General features: G+C 47.4%; 1 protein-coding gene across 1 annotated transcript; it reads left to right on the top strand.

The window, feature by feature from the left end:
* Positions 1-25,663, top strand: COPG1 (COPI coat complex subunit gamma 1). Its single transcript, XM_006260125.4, has 24 exons — positions 1-144; positions 3,481-3,533; positions 4,405-4,485; positions 5,265-5,336; positions 6,447-6,526; positions 7,045-7,120; positions 7,279-7,371; positions 9,010-9,096; positions 9,240-9,397; positions 10,519-10,652; positions 11,733-11,800; positions 12,642-12,830; positions 13,481-13,576; positions 15,113-15,356; positions 15,726-15,801; positions 16,246-16,349; positions 16,883-17,008; positions 17,463-17,531; positions 17,977-18,119; positions 19,887-20,058; positions 21,403-21,500; positions 23,628-23,766; positions 24,486-24,584; positions 25,091-25,663. The coding sequence occupies exons 1-24, from the start codon at positions 108-110 to the stop codon at positions 25,219-25,221; spliced, it is 2,625 nt and encodes an 874-aa protein (XP_006260187.3). The 5' UTR covers positions 1-107; the 3' UTR covers positions 25,222-25,663.
* The last annotated feature ends 365 nt before the right edge of the window (positions 25,664-26,028 follow it).

The raw sequence follows: 26,028 nt of genomic DNA, 5'->3' as shown, positions 1-26,028 counted from the left end.
GCAGGAAGTGGCGTGCGGGCAGGAAGTGGCGCCGCTGCTGGGCTCGCGACCCTCTGCCCCCCGTGCCGGGCTTTGCGTTCCACGCGCCCCCCACCCCCTGCGCCAGGATGCTGAAGAAGTTCGATAAGAAGGACGAGGAGTCGGGTGAGGCGCGGCCGCAGGACGCCCCCTGGTGGTGGGGATGGGCGGGGCAGGGGCACCTGCCCATGCAAGGACAGCAGGGCCAGGGCTTTCTGCAGTGGGGCAGGGGCAGGGGCTGCGGTGATGCTGGGCTGGCATCTGCAGGTACCGGGCCACACCGGTGCCCCTCTGCTGTCGTCCTGGTGCCCTGCTGGAGGTACCACCGGGCTGCACTGCTGCCCCATCCCCTGCCAGGTGCAGTGCCAGGGCTGGCGACACAGCCTGCCCCAGGTGCTGATCCTGCCCAGGGTTCGTACGTTCTCTGCACGTGGAACCTGACCTCGGCCATCCGTGTCCAGGGGTGTTTCCACCTCTGCAAGGACAGGCTGGCTGGCTCCACGGGGCCAGGCCAACCTGGAAATGCTCAGCAACAGGGGGTGCTACCGTGGTATATCGTGGAGGACAGGGGCGAGGGTTGGAGTGATAACGAGGGATTGGAGGGGGGCGCGGAGCGGGGGACATCAGCTGGTGCCCACTGCTCCTCAAACGCATCCAGGGCTATGTGGTGTGCATTGGGAATGCGGGCTAATGCCCACCATGTAAAGCTACAAGCCCCCCTTTAATATGGGGTGCCACAAAGTGCACATGACATTATTGCTGGGGACACCTAAAGAAGAAAATGGGGACAGGAGTGAAGATCAGAGGTTTAAAAGGGGCACACCATGGAGGGACACAGAGCAGAGCACGCTGGCCAGCACCCACTGGCTCACCACCAAGTCCAAGGAGCCAGTGAAACTCTGCCTGGAGACGTGAACACAAAGGCAGGACAGGAAAGCAGCCCTTGAATGCATCTAGGGAGCCTGCAAATGCTGCCCAGTAAAACTGCCTGGAGATATGCGTGGAGGAAGAAGATCTGCCCACAGGTCCCCAGGTTGGCTCCACCCTGGGTGTCCTTCCAAGTCTGGTAGATGACAAGCTTGGCCAGAGCCAAGTGGAGGTTGCCCAGCAGACCTGCCAGGAAGGGATTTCCTTGGACTTGATGACCCCAGAGGTCCCTTCCAGCTCTTCTCTATGATTTCTATTTTGATGCATGTCAGACCTGTTGATATAGGTTTGGGCCTTCTCTGAGCCTGTTTCTCCTTCAGCTCAGTACTTCCTAACGATCCTAATGATTTTGTGCTTTTGGGGGTGGGACTAGTTTTTTGGGCTCTCTCTCCAGGGACTCTATATAATGGCACCTAAGACACATGTCAGGGCCTCTCATGGTCTGTGCAAATGTCAGAGAGGCTGTTAAGGAGGCTGATTGAAGATGCGATTGGTCCTTTGTGTTGTGGCTTTGGCACTCTGTCCACCTCAGTGTACTTCACCCTGCTTCCTACAAGCTTTTATTTACTGTATCCACCCGGCCTGCACATCTTGGAGACCCTCCAAGTCCACGTGAATATTTTTGCTCTGGTTCTTGGTGCTTGTTTGCATTAGGCTTTTCCATGTTAAATGAAGTTTCCTCTCTCCGAGCTACATGCACAACAAAAAGCTAATCCACAGAGGATTTCTTTCAGTCTTGAACTCTTGCCAAGTTCAGGTTTAAGTGATGTAGCGTGTCCCTTAGCTTACTGACCTCACAGATTAGTCTAGTACATCCAATCGTAAAAGGACAGAGAAGATCATTTTGTGGGTAAAACCTGGTAGTCAGGGGACCAGAGATCTTTTCCAGTTCTTCCACATCCTTCTTATGCAGCCTGGGCAAGCCATGTAAGGGCAATTTCAAAAGTGGCCCCAACTTCTGAGTGTCCAGTGCAAGGCATGTAGCAGTGCTGAGCATTCCCAACACCCCGCGGAGGTCAGCGGAAGCATGTCCACAAACCAGTACTCAATTAGAGGTCATTTTGGTAACTGTAGCCCATAACTTATGTGCCTTGGTTTTCCCCATCTCTGAAATGGGGATAATTATTTGGGTTGCAGGATGCTTTAGTAGTTAAGTCAACACAGATAAAATGCCTTAAGATGCTTAGGTGCAAGGAGTTGGAGAAGGGTCAAGCAATTGATGATGGTTAGTAATATTAATGACAGGTTTGAGAATTACAAATATTAGAAGCCAAAGTGATCCTTGGGTTGCAGGAGTGAGCAGAGTTAGGGGCACTGGATGCTGTTAAGCCTTCCCTGCTAGGTGAGCTTATTCAACCCGCTTTTGGAGTACGTACATCTACAAACACTGGCATTCATCGCTCCTCTCTTGTCGTCTCCCTTCTCTCTTCATCTGCACATTTAAGCTTTGTTCAGCCACATGTTGTGTTGGTGAATGGATCCCAAGGTGGAGGGGTATCTCTTGCCTACATGAAAGGAACCAGTGCCTTTAAGTATAGATCTGAGTCTCACACAGACTGCTTCTCCCTTATACAATTCTTCAGGGCCAGATCATAACAGGGCATTACATGTCAGGGACTATACTGAATGCAGGCAGCACCAGTGTTGAGCGAGGGTGGCTTTGGGTCATGTTGGGTCCACATGGCAAATTGAGTTTAGGCACTAATGAAAATTGCTTATCAATAACTGCCAACTCAGGCAAGGCTGAAACTCGCTGATACGTCCAAGAAGGGCAGATAATGGATGCTACACATAATTGTAGTTCTTGCCCTGTGAGCGTTCCAGCTCTAATTGTTGATGTTTTTCATCAAGTAGCGTTTGGTCTGTTAAATAGGATGATTAAAGAGACTCTATTTCCAGGCTGTCCAGTCCACTGCCTTGTTCGCTTTAATTAACTGTAGATCTGAAAAAATAGCTTATTGATGGATTCCGCTGATTGCATGATGGAGCAGAGTCTAACACAGTCCTGATTTACCGGGGGGATGGGGAGGTAGAGCTTTGTGGGTTTATGGCTATGTTGGATTGATTTCCGAGCCTGATTGGTTTTGCTGCTATCACTGGAAGTGCTGTCAGCCCTGGGGACTGGAAGAGGGCCTTTCAAAGCCAGTTACCCCCATCTGGGAGCAACATTGCATGAGAGTTTCTTCAGAGCTAATCATTCTACCTCACCTGAGGCAAGGTGGAGAGAAAACTACAGAGCCCTCCTCTGCGAAGGGGTGAGCCATTTGATTAATGACTTAGTAGAGCTAAGAAGGAAGAACAATTGCTTGGGGGGGTTGGTTTTTTGGGGGTTTTTTGAAAAGCTCTCCTGAAAGGAGGATACTGTTGGGGAGTTGAAGAAGGGTTAGGTGACTGATGATGATTAGTGGTAATAATGGCATGCTTGAGCATCCTAATCCTTCAAACCTAATCCTGAAAAGTGCAAACAAAGGGGATTTCTGGTGTCTTTTCCCCACAGCACCATTCCTGAGGTCACAATTGCTCTCTCTGTTCCAGGTGGGGGTTCCAATCCATTTCAGCACCTGGAGAAGAGTGCAGTATTGCAAGAGGTAAATCCTTAAAATCCCATGGAGCTCGCTGTCTCTCTTGCACACAGTGACATGGTCTCTTCTTACTTAGAGACTCTTAGCAACTAACTACAATTTTGCCTCAATGCTGCTGTTATTTAAGTCAGTGGCAAAACTTCCCTGAGTGTTTTTTTGAAGGGAAGTGAGTAATCGTATTTGTCTGACAATGAAAAGAGTCCATGTGCTATAAATCTGAACAGACAGATGCATTCTCATCCGTTGGAAAGATGAACTTTTCCAACGGATGAGCTTTTCTTACCAAGGGAGGGACTGATCTCAGTCCTAAAATTCTGCTTAGGATAAGGAAAATTGTAAGCAGCCTGCAGATGGTTATGGGATAGTCTTTGCCTAATGCAGCATGGGTCTGGTCTGAGAAATGATTATTTAGGGAAAAAAATCTTCTCCTCCCATCATAGACCAGCTGCCTGTGTGTTCAGAGTCATCTGTTCATACATGATATTTTTAGTAATGTTGCCTCCTGTCAGCCTTGGGTAGAGCTGGCTCAGCTCTGGGAGAGGGAGCTGTATCCTAACCTGGCCTGTGCATCAGTGCAAGAACTGCTGTTGCTCCTGGCATTGGGGTTGCCTGGGTGTGACTGAGGTCTGAATTTGGCCTCTCAAACTTTGATTACAGCAAGGCTTTTTGACAGCAGGCTGAGTTAATAGGGCTGTTTGTGAATAGAGAACAGCTGCTTAATTATGAACTGGGAAAAGCTGTTCTGAAGTAATTGAGAACAGTCTTAAAATACCCAGCCGAGAACATATTAGCTATAGCATCCTTGCTTTAAAGAAAGTGTTGTGTTGGGTAAACCATATCTCCTTTGGGTCTGACTCGTGCTTGTGTTTGCTCCTAGGCTCGGGTGTTTAATGAGACTCCCATAAACCCTCGGAAATGTGCTCACATCCTCACCAGAATTTTGTACCTCATAAACCAGGTAATAGAAATATGAACAAGGAATCCTTCAGGTTTTAAACCTGTTTCTTCTAGAAATTAGTCTTGTCTGCTACATTCTGATAATTTAAATGTCTCATGAAATGATGCTTAATAACAGGAAAAGAAATGACTATTCTGTAAGCTGGCCCTTGTCAAAAGTTCTAGAGTGATGGAAGTGGACAGTTTAAAAAAAAAAAAATTAAACGCACATGTTGATGACAACAGGAAATTAGTTTTGTAGCACTGCCTGATGGGCAATGTGGGCCTAACCCGAGTTTCGACTGGTGTTACAGGTCAGAATTTGAATAGGTTTTATGTGCTCAGTTGGATTTTTCAAAAGTACCTCAGCCTGTCAGGCATCTCTGCATTTTTAAGTATTTAGATAACTGGCTTCTTATTAGCCATCACAGCTGAAGGGACTGACTGCATGGGCTGTACAGACCAAACTCTTCTTTTACCTTCAAGGAACCATCTCCAAGTCCATTAGTAGTAGTCTTGCTTTCTGTAGCAGCAGTGAAAAAGGCATTGTGCTGTCTACACCAGCAGTTGAGCTGTTCTCATGCTGGGTCAGGAGTCTTGCAGGTCAATGTCCTAACACCAGTATCGGAAGTGGATTCTCTGTGTCTGTCCTGAAGCATGTGGGTGGGAAGGAGACCTTCCTTTGTCACAGCCCAAGCTGGGCTTGTCATGTCAATAACCAGGTTGTCAGCCCAGCCTCTACCCAGCACTAAAGCTATTGTACTTAAGGGATAATTCCTGATTCTCTCTTGCCCATACTAGGGGGAGCACCTGGGTGTGATGGAAGCTACGGAAGCCTTCTTTGCTATGACCAAGCTGTTCCAGTCCAATGATGTAAGTCCTTTATTTATGCATTTTTATATAGATCTGCTCATATTGACCTGAGGCTAATGTGTCAACAGGAAGGGTGATTCTGCCCCCTTGGTGTAAAGTGCCCCATTCCAAAGGAAAAGGAACTCGTGCCATCATATATGGTACCTAAAGTTACTCTGTGCAGGTGACCTTGTGGATGTCCCTTTTGGTCACAGATCATCCAGATCAAACAGCTGCCATCCACCTAATCAAGCCGTTTACCAAGACAGACTCTTTGGATGTGCCATTGGCTTGGGCTTTTCTGTCTTATTCCTTTTATACTTAATTTTCACATCACTGTGATAACTAGATTGGTTGGGCACCACTGAGGTACGTACTGAATGAGCATAATAAATGACAGCCTGCCTTACTCTATGCCCCATGATAATTTGAATTTATTGCCTTCTGATCCACCCCCAGCAGGCACGGCTGGTGAACTCAGACTGGTGGGGTGGTGGAGGGTCCCGCGGGGTGGTGGTGAGGGGGGGTTTGCAGCCTCCTCTCTATCGGTCGGAGTGCCCGGCTGGCTGCAGCAGCCCCTTCTGCCCCCCCTCTGAGTTCACCAGCCGTGCCTGACCCCCAGTAGGATCTAAAGAAAGCAAAAAAATTGGTGTTGTGCTGGTAGCCAACTTGAGAAATGGGGTGGTAGTTCTGAGTAGTCCAGCAGCAGTCTTTTGACTTGGTTCCCTCCCCACAGTCAGCTGCCTGCCTCAAACATACCAAAAAAGCTACCACAAAATCGCAAGACTAAATATCGTTAGAAATGATGCGGGTTTTATTTGTATTCTAGTTTCTGAGTCCTTTAGTTGCCCTCTAGTCACGTTCTCAAGCCTTTCCTTGTAAACATGATGGTTACACGTAAGATGAAATCAGGGATCTGTTGGATATGTTGGCACGATGGCTTTGTCTGTCCTTTTTTATAAATGAGAACTGAGATTCTGTCATTGTCAATACCTGTCTGCAGGAATTGGAGCTTTAAAAAAGTGCCAAGTATCTGGAAATGTAAAGTAGTTAGGAACACTGGCAGAACAGCAGCCATCCGTGGTGACTGTCCTCCCAGCTAACAGTTGTCTTTTCCATTTTCCTTGGTAGCCAACGCTTCGCAGGATGTGTTACCTGACCATCAAAGAGATGTCATCCATCGCTGAGGATGTCATCATTGTAACTAGCAGGTGAGTCCTCTGTGAGGCATCTCCTTCCTATCACAGTTGTTCCCATATGGATTTCAACAATGCTCCTACAGCCACTTGGAGATAGCAGTGATGTCTACAGGAGGGTGGGGAAATTCATAGGTGAGAAGAAAGCTTCCTCTTTGAGAGAAGAGGCCATTACATTACAGACACTGACATCCTAGTGATATTGGTGACCTGTATGGTACAGTAAATTCCATGTTGCTTTACCTTAGCTATTCCCTTTTAATAGTTGGATAGCGTTGTGTGTGCGCTCAGGTCTCCTGTCCTTGCATAAGGGCTACTTCTGCATTTATAACCAAACACTTCCTACTGAAATAAGGCAGGGTTGAAGTTAGCACTCTTTTATCCTCCTGAACCAACTGGAGATAATCTCTTGGTTTGGTTGGCTTTTGACTGAAATCCAGCCCTGCTGTTGGTACTTGCTCACTGCATGTTGTCTTATCTGGAGCTATTGGGTGAAAAGTGCTGTGCTATAAGTTTCTTCCATGTTCATCCAGCCTAACCAAAGACATGACTGGGAAGGATGACAATTACCGAGGCCCTGCTGTGAGAGCACTCTGCCAAATCACGGATGTAAGTGCCTCCTGTCTTGCAAGTATTCCCTGTTGTTGGGCTTTTATCTTCTTGGTCCTGAGTGAGTTGTTTCTCCTAGTCCTACCCCTCCTTTTCTTCCCTGTCTTCTCTGCTTTCCTACTATGGAGTCAGGTCTGGTTTCCTCTCTGTTTCTGCAGAGCACCATGCTGCAGGCCATTGAGCGCTACATGAAGCAGGCAATTGTGGACAAAGTGCCCAGCGTATCCAGCTCGGCCCTGGTGTCCTCACTGGTATGTATACACCTGCAGGGTGATTTTTTTGGAGGGCCAATTTGGCTGGGAAGCAAATCTGTACACAGAACTGAACTGTAGTGTATCTATTGCACCGTCCTTTCGGCTTTTCAGCAGAGAGAACTGGCTTTAGATGAAGTGTAACTGAGGAGAACCCACACTCAGATTGTGAAGAAGGATGTGTGACCTTTGTGAGTCTCCCTTGCTCCAATTGTGAAACTGGTGCAAATCTTAGCTAGCTTTGTAAAATGCTTTGAGAACTTGGGATAAAGTGCTATATAAATAGATGCAGTGTGTTATTGATGCCCTCGCCTTTTCCCTCTGCAGACTCGAGTTCAAATACTCCCTTCGGTCATAAATAGAAATGGGTTGTTTAGTCTCTGTTTGTTCAGTATACAAAATTATGTCATTTAGCATGACTGGCAGTGCCTGTTAGAGACAGAGACTGGTGAGACATGGAGAGCAGCACGGGATGCGGAGGGTGGTATTGCCTGGACTGGATTAGCAGGAGTGTTGCTGTGAAGCCTGAAGTTTGTTGGTAAAGGTGTGAGCCTGCAGAAGGACTGTGCATGCTGTGTCTGGGTTAAATCAGTACAATCCATTGCTCTGAGCATTACAGTCACCCACGTGGTTTGTAAAATTAGAACAAATACACTCCTGCCATCTGTTATTAAGTCAACTGATCTGCATTATATTTTTAAAGTGGTAGAGAGGAGAAAATATGCAGTGTTTCTAGAGAGTTTTCTCAAAAGGCATATCAGCCTCTCAACAACAGTGTCTGTCCCTTCCCCCCCCCCCCCCCCCAAATGAAGACACTGAACAACTTAGATGCATTTGCTTTTGACCCACCTGCCTCTCTAATGCAACATCCTCCAAGGACAGCGTCTCCACCTTACAGTGTAGCTTGGAGCTAAAAGAAGGTTTGTGTCAAGAACTGAGATGAAGTGTGGGAGCAGCTCAGGTGAGGGACTCCTTCCAATTTGTGATAATCTGGACAAGAAGCATGAAACTTGTAGGGTGCTTTTTCTGGGCCCCATGACAGTGCATGGAGCAGGGCCTGCTCCAGAGTGGAATATGTATGCTTCCTGCTGTCTTTCATGAGGGCTCTGGGATTGGGCCAGGGGAGAGTAGAGAGCCTTTCTGATTCTGACCATGTTTCTGTACAAGCAGATTTGACAATACTGGAATTAGATCATAAGCTCCTTAGGACAGGGAGGATACCTTCTTGTGTGTCTGTACGGCACCCAACACACCATTGCTGCAGTCCTGCCTGAGGACACTACTGGAATATAAACCAGCATTATCAAGGCACTTCCTTTGGCTTCAACATATGAATGTTGATGAATAATCCTCACAATCCCACTGCAAGGTGCCTAGTGTTGGAGTCAGTGGCATTCAGCTTGGGCAGAGTTGATGCATCTCTCTGAACCAGAGCCACAGACACAACCCAGGTCACTTCCAGACTGATTCCTCTAGGTCCTGGTGTCTGCATGTGGCTGCTTTATAGGGCATCCTCTCCAGTGACAGTCAGAAAAAATGCGGGGCTAGTTTCTGATTAATATGAACCAGTGACTGCAAAGCTTATTCCAGACTGGGACAGGTTCTTATGGGTCTTTCTGTGGCTTTGTGGCCCCACAGCACCTGCTGAAGACCAGCTTTGATGTGGTAAAACGCTGGGTGAATGAGGCTCAGGAGGCGGCATCCAGTGATAATATCATGGTCCAGGTAAGAACCTTGCAGCAGCATGCAGCAGACCAGGGTTGTGGTACTGCTGGTGTTCTGCTGGCCTCCCCAGTCTGGCTGAGCAGATGCATCCGTGATGTGACATGCAGTTTTTGCATCCCTTTGCTTTCTCTTTCCCTGCACAGTATCACGCCCTTGGCTTGCTCTACCATGTGCGCAAGAATGACCGGCTTGCAGTTAACAAGATGCTCAGCAAGTTCATGCGTCATGGCCTGAAGTCACCTTTCGCCTACTGCATGATGATCCGGGTAGCCAGCAAGCTGCTGGAGGAAGAGGCTGGAAGGTATGGAGACCATGTTGCCGTGGAGGATGATTTGCCTTAGACCCCACTTCTGCCTTGTCACATGGGCCTGTCTTGTCACCTGTGTGTTTAAGAAATAATAGACCCCTGCCACCTGTTACACATAACACAATTAACTGGTTAATTGTGCAATACATTTAGACTGGCCACATGTGTGAAGTAATTATTATGCCATAAAATGGTCATCCATCTATACAGAGAGCCAACCAGCTACAAAGTTAGTGCTTGAAAATGTGTAACAACTTTATAGCTGGTTTCTATCCAACTATAATTTGAACATGTGGCAGGGCCCATAGAATCTGCGATGCAGCCCCTTCCTTTCATTCACAGCTAAGACCTAGCAGGAAGGTGGCAAAGCGGAGCCGATTTCCCCATTGTTTTGGGTTTTATTGCTAGGCAGGCCTGTGTGCGTCTGCCCCAGTTGTTTAGCTGTATGTCAGACTGCTTTCATGTGTATCCTGTTCTTTTTAAACTGTTCTTGAGGTCTTCCATTTTTCCATCCTGTGTTGCAATTAATGTAGCTAATGTCTGTGTACCGTTGTCCTCTGCTAGGCAGAATCAGAACCGCACTGCTGCATGTCACATGTCCCCTAGGTCAGGGTTCATAACCCTGTGGATCCCATGAAACACCTGCACCTCACCAGAGCCCCACAGCCCATCTCCCCCATTGTCCTACTCCTCTCCAAGTGCTCCTAGTGCCAAAGTGTTCCACATGTGCTGGGGTCTGACATTAGGAAGGAACGGTGCTGAGTTAGCTTCGCATGATGCCTGAGGTGATTACCAGTGCCTCGGTACAGTTAATTAACCTGCCTACAGGACATAATCTCACTTGCCATCCACCCATAGTAGCCTGGCAACCCAATGATTAAGAGCCCCTGCCATATGTCTTCCAGCTAATGGGGAGGGGTATGTAGTCTGGAGCCAGTGAGTCTTGATTCCAGCCCTACATTGTTCATGGAGTGAGGCAGAGTGACCACTATTACCATTAGTCCTTTCTACATAAAGTGAAGCTTCCATTAGCATAGGAGTTGTTCTTTTTCAGCTGGTTCTGTCTGTCCTCCCAGTACTTAAAGCCCACATTATTCTCATAATTTGTCTCCTAGCCGTGACAGCCCCTTGTTTGACTTCATTGAGAGCTGTTTGAGAAACAAGCATGAGATGGTTGTCTACGAAGCTGCTTCTGCCATTGTCAACCTGCCCACCTGCACGGCCAAAGAATTGGCACCTGCTGTTTCAGGTAATTCCAGTGCTGTGTCAGGGAATAACTGGGATTGTGGCCGGGTGACAGTTCCCCCTGTAAACTAACCTATGATACAAGGCTCTTAAATACATTCAGGCTTACAGAGCTGACCTCTCATGCCTGTCTCATACCTGCTGGAGCTTTGTTATTGCATATGTGTGCCTTGGCTGTTGGTAGAGGTATCTGCCTGCTGTGTTCATTGTGGACTGACAAGGATATCTTTTATTAGACCAACTCTGGCATTGGAATAAAGTCGACAAGCTTTCGCATGTAAGACATACTTCCTTCCGTCTCTGATTATAGGAAGCTAGGCACAGCAAGTGAAGCACAGCATGGTGGGGGGGAGCTTAGAGAAATTTGTGTATTTATCTGAACTCCATAGTTGGTCCAATAAAAGATATCACCCTACAAAATCCTTGCCTCTAATATAACTTCTGAGCCATCATGGCTACATCACTCTTACACTTCAGTGTAGATTGTCTCTGCAGAGATGGCTATGATTTCCTTAAGAAAATTCCATCCACTTAGCACCAGCGCCCATCTGGGGCACTAGTTTCACAGCTCAAGGGGATTCAGGCATGGCACTGAGGTGATGCATTTGGATTTTGGGGAAGGGGCAAATTGATGTGGCCTCTCTCCACAGTAGAAAGCCTTGAAGTTGGCCAGTGCTTGGAAAGGCCTGGGAGTTGAACTGAAACTGGAAAAATCCAGTTTAAATAATAGTAAAGATAATAGTTCAATAGAAAGGTGGTAGATCCAGGTTCCACAACAGGTAAAACCATACTTCTCCAAATCATGGCTTCATGATCATTTTGTGGTGACAGTGATGTAGGGGAGGGGAGAGGGAGACAGCTTAGCTAACCTACTGTGCCCTGTGGTTCTTAGGGCACTGGAATAGGCATGGGCAGATGGCAAGTCGAGAGAGATCCCTCTCAAACACACCTCCTGTTATCTTCTGCTAACATCTTTATTTTTCTTTTCCCTGTTGCCTTACAATGAATCACGTGCCTGGGGAGGAGGGAAGCCCGTCTTGTTCAGAGGTCGCTAAATCTCTGCCTCTGGTGCTTTTTTCCGCAGTGTTACAGTTGTTCTGCAGCTCCCCAAAGGCAGCTCTTCGGTATGCAGCTGTCCGCACCCTCAACAAGGTAGGTGGGCCTCTGAATGGCTTCTGCCCCTATGTGGGGTCTGGATTCCAGAGAGGTGAAAGGAGCTGGATTGTGCCATTTTTTCTTATAAGCTTGTCAGCCTCCTGCCTCCCACCTCACATGCCACTCCCCTGCGTCTTTCATTCCAATTTAGAGCTTACATCTTGCTGCTTCCTGGGCAGAATAAAATGTCCAAGAAGGCATTGGGTGAGGAAAACAGATCATGCTGGCTAATGGGCATCTATCTAATATCAGTCTGTGGCAGTGCATTTCCTTTGGAGCCTCAAGATCTCAGGATGAAGCCTTGTTATGCAGTTGGGGACAATTCCTCCTGGTGCTTGACCTGTTCCCTTGGCAGATTTTGTTCCAGCATAAAGACTAGAGTAGCCCTCATCCCTTATCTTCTTTAATGTCAAAGAAAAGAGTTGTGGGATTAGTAAATCAAGTGGTTAGGCCCTGTGTACAAAGGCCCTCTGCATAATGTTGCTCTATGGGACATAGTACTGAAGACTCTTATATGAGGACTTTTGGCTTCCTCTGCAGGCATGGCCAGGTGGCACAGATCCTGGGCCTCCCTTTAGTGAGAGGAGAGAGGAAGAAAAGGCGTTTAGAAGCCAAGCCACCAATGTTTCTCTCTCAGCGTGGGGATATGTCTACAGGGGGTCAGAGCTGTTACCTTTTCCCTTAGGTTAATAACGTTTCTGGCATGACCACTACATGGAATCTATTGCACGTGGGTGTGCTAGGTGAGGCTGGTGCTGTGTTAGGGCTGCAAGCATGTGGCTTTGCTGGCTGAGCCTTTTCCGTCTGCTCAGGGAATTCCACTTGGTCTCGTCTCTAGGTTGCCATGAAACATCCGTCTGCTGTAACTGCCTGTAACCTGGACCTGGAGAACTTAGTGACTGACTCCAACCGCAGCATTGCCACTTTGGCTATCACCACGCTGCTGAAAACCGGCAGTGAGAGCAGCATTGACCGGCTCATGAAGCAGATCTCCTCCTTCATGTCAGAAATCTCAGATGAATTCAAGGTACAGTGAGGTCCCAGGAAGAGGCATCGTGTGGGGGTCTTCCTCTGTACATGCTTGCCTTCTGAAACCTTGGGACTGTAGGGGCTGTTGAGATCAACTGTTTTGTCATTGCCAAACCACACCAGTTTGTCAGGGATGGCAAACTGGTGACAAGGGTGCCATAACTGGCACAGGAAGCCTCTGTGTGTGGCATGCAGCAGGCCAGAGGGGGAACAGATAAGGCAGGGAGCACAGGGCTGGAAGTAGAAAGCAAAACAGTAGATTGGGCAGGGGAAGAGGATTGGAGTGGTACGTGGGGAGGGTGTGGGCCTAATTTTGGCACACCTACCGCAAAGGTTGGCCCTCTATATAACACCTTAGCCACTAGCAGGCTCCCTTCCGGAGAGCCTTTTTAAAAACCCCCTTTTTTTTATTAAGGTTTATTGGGCTCCTACACTGACTTTCTCTAGGAAGTAATTGCAATTGAGATGGGAATCCCTTCTCATCCCAGGGCAGCTCTTTCTGTTCACATACCCAGTGTTTCGGGTGAAAAGAAAAGCATGGTGTCTAGGCTTCAGTCCTGCATCTTTCCCCATTTGGAGATGGGTGAAAACTAACTGAAACAAGATGGAGTTCTCCTGGGTAAACGCACTTCTCTCCAACCTGTCCAGGTTGTGGTGGTACAGGCTATCAGCGCCCTGTGTCAGAAGTACCCTCGCAAGCATGCAGTCCTGATGAACTTCCTCTTCACGATGCTCCGGGAAGAGGTAAGATGGCAGGCTAGCTACTGGCCTCAGGGACTGCCTAAGGGACCTGGTCAGAATCAGATTCCCTCTTTTTTATTTTTATTTTTTTATCGAAGGGCCACAAAGTAGGTGCTGCTGCCTGCCCTGGAAAACTTGCAGTTCAGAGGCAGCCTGCCCACTTGATAGAAGTGACAGGCCAAGTCTGTGGCAGTTTTTCGAACTGACATCATGAAAAATCTTGAAGCATGTTGTTTTTTTATTTGGCTCCCTGTGTGAGCATATGGTTTTGCTTCAGTACTTTGTTACCTGTCAAAACAAACACTTGTAACCACAGATCTGCTGGCAGCCCGGGTCTAGATAACACTTGAACGACCTGCTTTTGTCTCCCACTCTACTTTGACAGCTGCTTCTAAGCAACTTTGTCCTTTAGAGAGAAATGAATCGACGCCATCCTTATGAATGATTTTTGCTCTGTTGCTGCTGCCAGGGATCCTTGATCTGGGGGGGATCCCTGATATCTGCCATTATTCCCTGCTGCAGTCAATGACAGGATTTCAGGAAGGCATTTTGCAGATGTTTGCCGAAACCATTTCTAAATGGTCTAACTTATGCCTGCTGCCTAGCTGGCATCAATAGCCTATTATGACATCACTCTCTGCCAATTAAAACCTTTCATTTTGGAGCAAACCAAGACCTTTTATCTTGCTCTTTGAAAATGGAATGATCCATTCTTGCAGATTCTGTGTGGGTAGCTGGTATCCTTTTGAAATATGGTTTTGGAGTTCAGACCACTCTGTTTTTATGACTCTTTTACCCAAAATAGCTTCTGAGAAGATACTCAAAACACCCACAGACAGGCACATATACTGGAAGAGGATATAGAGCTGTCTCATCCTTTGGAACACATAATGGAGGCTACTAAATAACAGCTGAAAATAGCGTGATACCCAGTGCCAGGGGAGATGCTGATCTTTTATCTCTCTGCCCTAATTTATTGCCCTTAGGCTCTACTGGGGCAGAGATGATCCCTAATCGATTCCTTTGAGTCATATACAGATGTCTGGCACTAGAAGGGAGAGGGATTTTTTTTTTATTATCCCTCCCATATGGCTGGTTCATGTAATGAATTTAATGGCTGAGAGGCTTGAAATGGAGTCTGTCTCGAAGGTGAGCTGATGGTTGCACCTTCCTTTATTAATGTCTGCTTTTTATTTGTCATGTGTTTAATTGTTTGCCTTTTTTGGAATGAGCTGTATGAAGAGCTTGACTATACAGAACTCCTTGGTCAGTCCAGAGCTAATGGCCATGGTGTGCCCCTGCTCCGTGTAATATTATACAAGAGCTGGACACACTGGCTTTGTCAGTGCATGTGTGGGTTGGCTGCTGCTTTTTGAAAGGCAGCATGCACGTGTGCATAGCTGGAACTGGCCCGGTGCCCTGAGCAGGGCTGTGCTGCCACCCAGTTCCTTTCACACATGGAAGAGAAGTCCTCAGTCATGGGCAACTTCCTTCCTGGTCAGTTAACTTTCTCACCGACAGCTTCCCTTTGCCACATAGGGAGGCTTTGAGTATAAGCGAGCCATTGTGGACTGTATCATCAGCATCATTGAGGAGAACTCTGAGAGCAAAGAGACAGGTCTGTCTCACCTGTGCGAGTTCATTGAGGACTGCGAATTCACTGTCCTGGCCACCCGAATCCTACACCTCCTGGGGCAAGAAGGGCCCAAGACCAATAATCCTTCGAAATACATTCGCTTCATCTACAACCGGGTTGTTCTGGAGCATGAGGAGGTCCGGGCAGGTAAGAGGCAGGTCTAGAAACCACTGTTCCCTTAAAGAGTGGGAGCTCAGTCATTCCCTTCAACTGGGATCCAATTAAAGGGCTTTCAGTGGGTCACTACACCTGGTTTTAACTCTGAGGGCTTAGATGCATGTTGGTACTTGGCCTGATTCCTAGTGGGTCTTTAAAAATGGACAAGACTTGCATTGTGTGAGTTGTGAGGCTTTGCTACGTGGAGGAAGAAGGGCCAGCATTCCCCACCCCCACCTACTCCTCCTGGCCTTGTGCCCTCTTATTACCGTGGCATTTTTAATAATGTCAGAAACCAGAGAGGAAACTCCTTGTTCAGTTCTCTGCTGGCTAATCCTGTGGATTTTGCTGTTGCTGCAGGTGCTGTGAGTGCACTGGCCAAGTTCGGAGCTCAGAATGAGGAGATGTTACCCAGTATCTTGGTATTACTGAAAAGGTGAGTGAGAAGAGCTGGCCTCATCCACCAGAAATCTTTGGGATTCCTCTCAAGTGCTCTAAGATTGTGCACCTGCCTGGGATTTTCTTGGCATCTCGGAGGGCCTGTGTCAGTTGAGAAATAACGTCAGGATGTATACCTCAAGAGACAACTATACAAGGAATGATGCTTCCCATTACAGATTTTAGTGTTGCAGTTGAATTCAGTGCCGTAGAACTAGTCTGAGGGTCCCTGAGAGATGGTGAGGTAGTGATTTATCATCCTGCTAGCGTGATGCCTAGAATCAGTTACAGATTACTGGCTTTTCCCAGGACATGTTCTCAGTTCCTTTAGGCCACCAAGGTGGATTAGCTGTCAGGATATGGCTAATCCACCAAGGTGGATTAGCTGTTTGCATGGATTTGTGTGCCTCGCATTGAGCCTTGTTCTATATTTTGCTTTCAGATGTGTGATGGATGATGACAATGAAGTGAGAGATAGAGCTACATTCTACCTAAATGTCTTAGAGCAGAAGCAGAAAGCTCTCAATGCTGGCTACATCCTGAATGGTATGTGGAGATAGTCATTCCAGGAAGCTTGGACATCCTTCAGACTGTCACGCGTTTGTCAGTTGGTTACACTAGTCATTGCTTGAAGACCAGGGACAAGTGTTAAGGGGTTTGGTACTTTTTATGAAGGAGACATGAGATGCATGCGATGCTACCCTGCTTTCCAGGTCTGCACACACCTTTAGTGTGACTGAGTGCCCAGGCTGTACTGTAGTGCATGGCTATGTGCTGAATAGCTACGTTTAAACCCTGAATAATGCAACCATATGCACTCCAGAGGCTTGCAAATTGTTTTATTGCAGGGATGATAATGAGTTGCATAAAAGTACCCATGATATTTTCAGGAATGGCCATGTAAATTCAGCATGTCATCTGCGGGGAGGCTAAGTGATATCCTTATAGCTGTGAAGTGCTCAGAACAATATTGGCCAATAAAGAAGAGCAGGAGTAGGGATTTCTGTTGCATTCTGATTTGGTGGCAAATGGAATAGATAATGTCAGTGATTTCAGGGATCTTTCCCTTCTTTCCTCAGGCTTGACAGTATCCATCCCTGGCCTGGAGAGGGCACTGCATCAGTATACTCTGGAGCCCTCTGAGAAACCTTTTGATCTGAAGTCTGTTCCTTTGGCAACTGCTCCTCTCCCTGAACAAAGAGCAGGTACCCATGGAGTAATAGGGATGCTCCTCTTGGTGTTAAGCTCAGGCACTCTGTAACCTCATAACTTCTGGCCCTTGGGTGATAGAGAGGTTTCATCCAGTCCATCTCCATCTGCTGCTACAATTATTTTATCTGAATTTGGGGAGGTTTTGCTTTCTCCAGAGACTGCAGTTGATAACACCTGGTTTCTCTCAGGTTACAATTTTGTTTTAGTCTGACCATTAATTCTTACTGAGCTATACTTTTATTCTGAAGCTAGTTTGGAAGTTCAAGACAGGAGTCCAGCAGTTCTGTGTACATGCTCCTTGGGGTGAAAACAATGTCTAGCAAGACAAATAGCAGCTGCCCATCATACTCTTAAAGGCCAGCTCCTTCTCCAGATATGGTGGTTTGTGTGTTAAGCAGGTGAAGTCCTCCCTTACATTCTCATCCTGTTTTGCTTCTGCCGCTTCAGAAAATGTTCCTGTTGCTGTGGTCAAACAGCCAGAGAAAGTGGCAGCAACACGGCAAGAAATATTCCAAGGTAAGCAGAATGCAAGTCCTCTCCTGTTCCACACCTAAATGGAGACAAGGTGCGGATGTAACAGCCAAGTAATTTTTAGAGCCTGTCTAATCCCTTCAACACTTGACCTTCTGAAGTGACTCTTGCAGCAGAGATATAAACAGCTGTACTCCAAGTTTCAAGCCAAACCATTTTGAATTACTTCCTGCTTGGGGCCTAGTTATGCCCCCAAACCCAGAGTCTCCTTGTGTGTGATTCTCAATTAAGTAAATGACAAACCCAGGCAAAGGATAAACTTTGGCTCAGGTTTGTGAATGCATTTTCAGTGAGGGCTTTTGTTGCTGGATAGCTCTCTGCTGAGCCACCTTCTGGTGACTTAACACAAGGACTTTGTGCTGCTTCTAAATGTGACCTGCTATTTCAGGAGTTGTGGAAAATAATCTTGGTTCTGTGAACTGCGTTTCAGAGCAACTGGCAGCAATCCCGGAGTTCCGAGGCCTGGGCCCGCTCTTCAAGTCATCTCCAGAGCCTGTAGCTCTCACAGAATCGGAGACGGAGTATGTGATCCGTTGCACCAAACACACATTCTTCAGCCACATGGTGTTCCAGGTGGGTTGGAGGCTGCTGCGCTGGGCTGAAATAAGCTTGTAAAAATCACGTCCTAATCATTTAAGAACACTGTTGGGAAGAAGCAGCCCAGTGGGTGGTTTCTGTAGTTCAGGGTAGACCACAGAAGTGAGCCATCCTGGCATTCTCCCAGAGGCACAACCCAGCGAATGCAAATTTAGGCCAAGCATCTATGCAGACATCACAGTTCCAGTGACGGACATATGGGCAATCGCTAGGTGGTGCCGTTCTCACTCGGCAGTGAGGAGAGAGGGCTTTGGCCTTGTCTGCCTTAGGCTGCCGTTGCTGCTGCCAGCAATTGTTGTGACAGACAGCAGGTGCCACAGGGAAGCTACCAGAGTGCCTGGCTTCTGGGAGCTCTGCTGCACTCCATGACAGCAGGTGTGCTGGCAGATTGTGTTGTGCACTCTTGGGAGGCCCAGCTGTTAAAGGGGTGTGGTAGCTGGCATGGGGGTGTCTGCGCATGATTCCTGCAGGCTGATGTCTGGTACCGGGATGTTTGGAGACCTGCTGGCAGACACAGGAGATTTTCCTGCCTCTGGAGCTATGGGTATGCATGCACTTGCCATCTTGCTGGCATACTTTGAGTTACACGAGCAAAACTACATAGCATAGTCCAGACCTTTGCTCATAGTGAGCAGGGAGCATTCACCAACCACAGCTCTTAGGCATGAATGAGTGTGGAGCTTCCCTAGTTTGAGAGGGTAAGGTTAATCTAGAAAGGGACAGGCCATTTACTGTGATTTTGAAGCCCATGCTGTCAATACCTGGGTATCCACATTAATTGGCCATGTCTCTAACACACTTCTGCTACATTTGTGGCATGCTTCAAGATATGCATGCTAATCTTTTCAGCCTGGACCACTGACCACAGCAGTTGCCAACAGCCCAGGGCACAAAGAGTTCTGCAGCTGATATATGAGGAATCATGTTATGCTTACCTGATTCTCTTGTTGAAGGCTCTAGTTTTCTATTTGTTGAGAGGCGCACAAACATTTTCATCGTTCATTTTACACATGGGTAAGCTCTCAGGAAGGTTAGCGGTCTGCCTGAGGTCACATAATGAGTCAGGATCAGAGCCTAAACAGAAGCTGTGTGTCTTGATTTCTCATCCCTTGCTCAAGCCATTAGAAGTACCACATCCATTTCAACTCTAGGACATTGCGCTTCCATAAAATTGAGTGAGGAAACTTCAGGCTCCGTATTGATTCAACCTGCCTTATAGTAAAGATCTTTAGACTTGGGAATACTCTCTCAGAGGAGGAGACAGAAGCTGTTTTCTTGGAAACGCTTAAAACTGCAGTATGCAAATTGCTAGGCAACAACTCTGCACTGAAGGGAAATAAGAACATGAGCTAAGAAACGTCTTTCACTTCTGAATTGTGTGTTTTCATATAGGAGGCCGAGGCCAAGCCACAGGACTCTTGTCTTATTTGTTTTAATTTCTTTTCCTGTGCAACACTGACAGAAGCATTTATGTCCCTTGGAGTGCTGAACTTCCCATCTGAAAAGCTAGAAAGGCCAGTTGCTCTGGAGTACAACTCTGACTCAGCCTAAAGAAATCCAATCACTGTAGCCCTGTCTGAAGTCCCTCTATAGAGGTTCACATCCCAGCAGATAGCAATTGCTTTTAGGTTGCAGGGGGTTAGAATTTATGGTTCACACTAAGCAATTGCCTACTTAATACACAGCCAACTGCTATGTCCATAACTAGCTTCAAACTGTCACTTCACTTTCTTCTCCATGTAGTTTGATTGCACAAACACCCTGAATGATCAGATTCTGGAGAATGTCACAGTGCAGATGGAGCCTACGGAAGGGTATGAGGTCATTGGCTATGTGCCTGCCAAAAGCCTGGTTTATAATCAGCCTGGTACTTGCTATACATTGGTGGCACTGCCTGAAGAGGACCCAACAGCAGGTAAGCAGGCCATGCTCAGTGATATTCCCCATTCCCCAATACCATGTTTCTCTTGCACACTCTGCCATATGTCCAAGCCATTTGTTTATAGCCTTTAATTGGGTGTAACATTCAACTGCATTGATCAGTTTCTCTCGGCTGTTCAGAGTTCCCTTCTTGGAAGGTGTCTTCTCCCTTCTTTTCCTAATTTGCCCCATAGCATCTCAAAGCCAGGCTCTGCATTACCCTTTGTCTCTCTTCTTGGACAGTAAGAGAAATCTGTGGCAAAAATGTACTTGCTGTGATGCTGGTTACTGATGAGGTTTTCAGAATTGTGTTTGAAAGTTGTTACACTAATGAATTGAACTTAAATCCCCACCCTGTCTCATGAAACCTACTGCAAGTAATTATTTCACCTGTTGGCATGGGAACATCCTTGGCTGAACCCTCTGTGGCTTTTCTGACAAAGGTGGGAGTGCTTGGATAATGAGGAAGGATATTAAAATGATTGGGAGACTGCCATGGGAGACATGAGTTCAGTTCCATGTTCTGCACATGATTCCTGTGCAACTTTAGCAAGTCATTTGGCCCCTCTGTGATTCAGTTCCCTACCTGTAAAGCGGGGGTTATAAAACTTCCTTGCTTCAGAGGCATATGGTTTTGAGGTGCTAAATATTATGGTAGCCACAGAAAGGCAGGTCGCTAAAATGCCTACTAGAAGTCCTAGAGCTAGGTCTCCAGCATATTTATCATACGCCCTTCTCACCAATCGGAAATTGAAACCGCCCTTTTCCATACTTTGGTTTTCTTTCTAGTAACAGTTCCCTTCTGTATAGCCTGTCATTCACCTGGCAGTTTCAGTTTTAGCTAGAGCGGTTCATTACTTCCTATCCTAACTCGAGTGGTATTAATCAGCCACTGCATTGTAAAGTAGAAGTTTTGTCATTTCAGTGGTATGTAAATTGACCCCTAGATAAGTATATCATTTCCTTCATTAGGAGAACTTGTGAGGCTTACTTAATTAGTATTCCTGCAGTTATTTGAGACTGTCCAGTAGAATGATGATATTTCATCTGCTAAGCTCAGTGTTTTATGACAGTGCTTTCAACCCACTGCATTTATGAACACTGACTAAGCCTGAATGTCTAAAATAGACGCAGCTCACATTTGGGAGAATGGGCAAGTCACCTCTCTGCTCTGTGCTCCAAACTCAGAGGTCAAGTCAGTGACAGACAGAAGATAGAACGCAGGAGTCCTGAGGTGCTCGTTCCTCCATTCTGAACACGCTCTGGTGCATAAAGAGAAATGCATATCCTATGGCAACATGAACCTTTTGCCTCTTCTTTCCTTCTTCCCCTCTTTTAGTGGCCTGTACATTCAGCTGCATGATGAAATTCACCGTCAAGGACTGTGACCCAAACACTGGTGAAACAGATGACGAAGGTTATGAGGATGAGTATGTGGTAAGGACCTGGTCTTAGAGCTGATAATTGGAGCTTGAGTGGTGCCAAGGTGCTTCTGGGTTTTTTTGTCTTATAGTGAAATATCTGGTCACAAGCAGCTGCTCTGGACACCTTCTATGGGTTTCTTTCATGGAAAGCCAGAAGTTCCTTTAAACCAGGGGTGGCCACTCTGTAGCATGTGTCACAAGTGGCATGGACATTACAGCCTCTCTGTGGTACACGAATCAGGGATGGGGCAGGCAGCATAGTAGCAGATAGGGCAGGGAGCAGAATGCAGAGCAGGAGATTGAGCAGGGGAAGGGGATGGGGGTGGCACGCGGGAAGGGTGCAGGACCTATTTGTGGCACGCCTACCAGAAAGGATGTCACCTCCCCCCGCTGCCTTAAACTCAGCTTCTCTCCGCAGCCTCTGTGGCCACACTTTTGACTCCTGGGGGCCAAGCCAGATCTAGTGAATATCTGAGCCTCCCCACTTGCACAGTCCCAGCATGGACAGATGGTTACTGTCTAACCTAGTGTACCCTCCTATCAGTACTTCCATCTCTGTGGACACTGTTCTCTCTCTCAGCCTGCTGGCAAAGCCATGTGGAGAAGTGTGCGTGGTTCCTGTCTGTGTTGCACATGACTCCTGCCAGTGTGAGCAGCCCTCCTACACAGCAGGGCTCTCTGCTCTGAGTAAATAAACCTCCTTCCGTTCCTGAGCAAATGTCACGGACTTAAAAATAATCTGCCAGTGCTCTGAGCAGGAAGTGATGGGCTCTATCAGTAGTGGAGCTGGTTTAATGAATGAAGGATGCTGTTTGGCCACCTCTAGTGCTCAGTGAGCATCTCTTCATGTGCCAGAGCCATTCATTGTGGAGCTCCTGGCTCTGGTACCAGGGGACGTCCATTGCAGCCTCCCATGCCATGTGGCTGCTTTGGCCCTCAAACGTGGAAGCAAGGGGTGACTGCCTTCTGGCCTGTATTAACAGCCTCTGTAAAAGGTTCTGTTTGAGCCTATTACCAGATCCAGGCAGGACTTCTGAGTGCATAATCTGATTTCGTTGCTGAGTTTTGTGTTACCACTGCGGAGAAGTTGCTTTGCACTCAGACCAGAGCCTCAGTTGCTTTTTACAGGGTGGGGTAACGTGCCCTTTGGAGGGGGACGGGAATGACGTGACTGAACCTTAACCTGTTCTGACTGCAGTAGTTGTTTGCCATGCATCCCCTGCCCTTTCCTCTGCTGATGCTGTTTAGCATTTGATTATAGAAACCACTGGGCAGTGAGTCAGCACAAATCGCTGGAAAAGCAGTGTGAAGTGCATCAAGCCAGGAGGGGTGGGGAGGATTCTGCAAGGGGAACAGCATGGTGAGATGCTCATCTTTTGCCAGATTGAGAGAGCCTTTCCTCCCCTCCCCCCATTACTAAGGCACTTGAGTGAATTGAAATAGCAAATATATTCCATTAAACTATAATAATGAATAGATAATGACTGCACTCCTGCAGAGGAATATATAAATTAATGCAGGATGCTGACCAGTTCTAATATGCTCCAGTGGGGGAGTCTCCTCCCTTGACCCAAGTTCTGCATCTCACAAAATGTGACTGGAATAATGTGAAGTGCTGGATGGTGACGGGTAGTAGTTACAACACTGATGCATGCAGGATCCTTTCCAAACACAGCATATAACTCTTGTCCGTATAACTTCAGTCTTCCTTGGGCCTCATGGTACAAACTGGGAAGCCAACTCCAAGGAAGTTTCTGTGTGTACCAGAAATGCAAGTCCAGGCACTGACATCTCTTGTTGAATTTTTATTTTTGTGTTGTCCATTCTCTTGGATCTCTTTCACACTTTCATTTGTAGCAGGTTTAAGAACTATGCTCAAAATAGGAAATTGGTTCATCAAACCCTGGGCATGGTGGACCCGATGGCTTTTCCAGCTCCATTACCCACAGCAAACAAATGGTATCAAAATGGTATTGGTCAAGCCACCTCGAAAGGGGACAGGGCACTAATGCCAAGGAAAGCTGTGGTGAAACATGAATGTGACTGCTTGACTATAATGAAGGAAGGCTTACAGCTCTCTGCTGTAGAGGGTAAAACTGGGAACATTTTTATTTTGGTTAAACTTCCTTTTCACCATCAGCTTGAAGATATCGAGGTCACAGTAGCGGATCACATCCAAAGGGTTCTGAAACCAAATTTTGGAGCAGCCTGGGATGAAGTGGGCGATGAGTATGAAAAGGAAGAGACTTTCACTTTATCCACCATTAAAACACTGGAAGGTAAGGCAGGTTCTGATCCTAGCAGACTTCCTAGCATTTCCCTCCCAGCAAGAGGCAAGGTCTGAATTGTGGACCTCTTCAGCTGTCACTTTCTTTGGGGTCTTCCTAAAACCCCCCTAGTATGCCCTATATGCCAAGGCCTTATGTTGTTTTGTGTTAGGGGTTCTGGATGTGGTAGGCTGGGAATTAGTCTTAAGTTTATTGCCCTTTTCTCTCCCTGTAACAGTTCAACCTCTGGCCATGTCATCAGGCCCACAGGGCTCACCAGGTGTCTGGAAATGTGGTGGCAAGGGAGGTAGTGGCTGTGTTAATTGTTTTTCCTCTGATGCCCAATTCCCAGACTTGTGGGGAGTCCCATGACTTGGATGATGAGGCCCTACATGCCTTGCTGCATGAGGCTGGTTCAGGGGCATGGGGCTGGATGTGGGGGTGCTGGATTGCACCTGATGACCACCCTGATGCCACTCATCCAGCCTAAAGGGTTGGAAGATTGAGCCTGTCTGTCCTATAGCTCGCTCCTGCTTCGGATTGTGATAGTGTCCAAAGTTATCTAACAGTGAGTTGGGGCCTGTTCAAACACATGTAGTAAGAGCTACCTTGTAGAGCTATAGGGTAATCCTCTTGGGGCAAGGAGCTTGTCTTTTATGTTAGGAGGGTTGCGTCACCTCCAGGGGTTGTCAAGAAAAATGCTTATGATACTTCATTATTTCTCTAAACAGAGGCAGTCAGTAATATTGTGAAGTTCCTGGGGATGCAGCCATGTGAACGCTCAGATAAAGTGCCAGACAACAAGAACTCCCACACGTTGTACCTTGCAGGTAAGCTGTTGGCGGGGATCTTTGCTCTGTCTTGTGTGACACTTCTGGGACACGTGGACCTGCCTGCTCAAGGCATGCTGTTAGCACATCCCGTGTGTTGTCTGTCCCTCAATTGCCAGAGCTCTGTATAAGATGCATAAATCTGTCTGTCCCTGTCACACTCTCCACTCCCCACAACTTCTGTCATCTGTTTTGAATTACAGGTTGAGGTTGTTTATAGGAGATGTAGCTCATAATGAAATTGGGAATGTCTTGTGGTATCTTAGACTTAAAAGCAGAGAAGTAAACTTAAGTTGGTTTGGCAGGTTTTGTACTAGATTTATGCTAGTGATCAACTCAGTCTTAATGTGTTCCTGTGAGGTTCAAAGCCATCCAGCTGTGCCTGTCTTCAGCTGACCTTCTTTTGGAGATCTATGTCTGCTCCAGGCATGGTACCCTTAGAATTGGGTGGGTGAGCCAGGGACCTGCTAGCACCTAATTCTCTCTCCATCTCTTCTGTGTCCCAGGTGTGTTTCGGGGTGGCCACGACCTCCTGGTGCGTTCTCGTCTCGTCCTGACAGATACGGTGACGATGCAAGTCACGGCCCGCAGCGGAGAAGAGCTTCCTGTGGATGTTGTCATGGCCTCCGTTGGCTAAACTGCCCATCTGGAACTGTTCTCTGACGTGCAAGGCCCATAAAGGGAGGATGTATTTGGCGATCTGCTCTCTTTTTTTCTGGACACTGAATGGAAATCATACTCCTTACAGCAGCTTTCTTTTCTTTAGTAAAATTAGGATGGGTACTTGGAGTTCTTGCAATACAAGGATGGTGTTTGTAAGCCCCAATACGTTTTATGAAACATTTGATTAGTCTTACAAAGTCTGCCTGTTTCATCGTACCAAGTTGCTGGATACAGCAGCAGTTTGCAATGTTTTGCCAACGAAACCCCTTTTACTTGTTCCTGTCATGGTAGCCCAGCCACTGGGCAGCGCTCAGTGGGAACCTGTGAAATCAGTGTGTTACATCCTCTAATTTCTCCTAGTGTTTTTATGTCTTTGAAAGGCCCCCAAAATAAAAAGGGATATGGTCATTTTAAAAGGATAACATTCCCTGTGAACCGGGCTCTAGCATTTGGCTCCTTTCCGCTTGTATCTCACCTGAACATGACAGGCCGACCCTCTTCCCAGGCGATGCGCCTCCCTAAGGGCAAGTCGGCAAGGCCAGCTTGCCCTCGGACACTGGTGATGCGGAGGAGGCACCTGCGGAGACACCACCACCCACACCGCTGGTCGCATCTGTCAGTGCTCACCCCCCCCGCCGGTGTCGCAGCGTCTGCAGGAGCTCCTGCTTCCCGCCCGCGCTCCCACCCCGGCCCCCGGGGCCCCGCGGCGCGGATGCCCTCAGACGCAGCCAAGGCCGGGGCGGCCGCTCGCCGGCGCGTCGGAGGGAAGCGCGGTGCCTCG

This window comes from Alligator mississippiensis, chromosome 12, assembly GCF_030867095.1.
Source record: "Alligator mississippiensis isolate rAllMis1 chromosome 12, rAllMis1, whole genome shotgun sequence".
Taxonomy (NCBI): domain Eukaryota; kingdom Metazoa; phylum Chordata; order Crocodylia; family Alligatoridae; genus Alligator; species Alligator mississippiensis.
Note: the sequence above shows the minus strand (reverse complement) of the source record. Positions and strands in the feature narration are given on the sequence as shown.

Coding starts and splice junctions, on each gene's coding strand:
- COPG1 (XM_006260125.4), top strand. CDS start 108: ATGCTGAAGAAGTTCGATAAGAAGGACGAGGAGTCGG. Junction 5,337..6,446: donor AGCTGTTCCAGTCCAATGAT/GTAAGTCCTTTA, acceptor TTTCCTTGGTAG/CCAACGCTTCGCAGGATGTG. Junction 23,767..24,485: donor CACCATTAAAACACTGGAAG/GTAAGGCAGGTT, acceptor TTCTCTAAACAG/AGGCAGTCAGTAATATTGTG.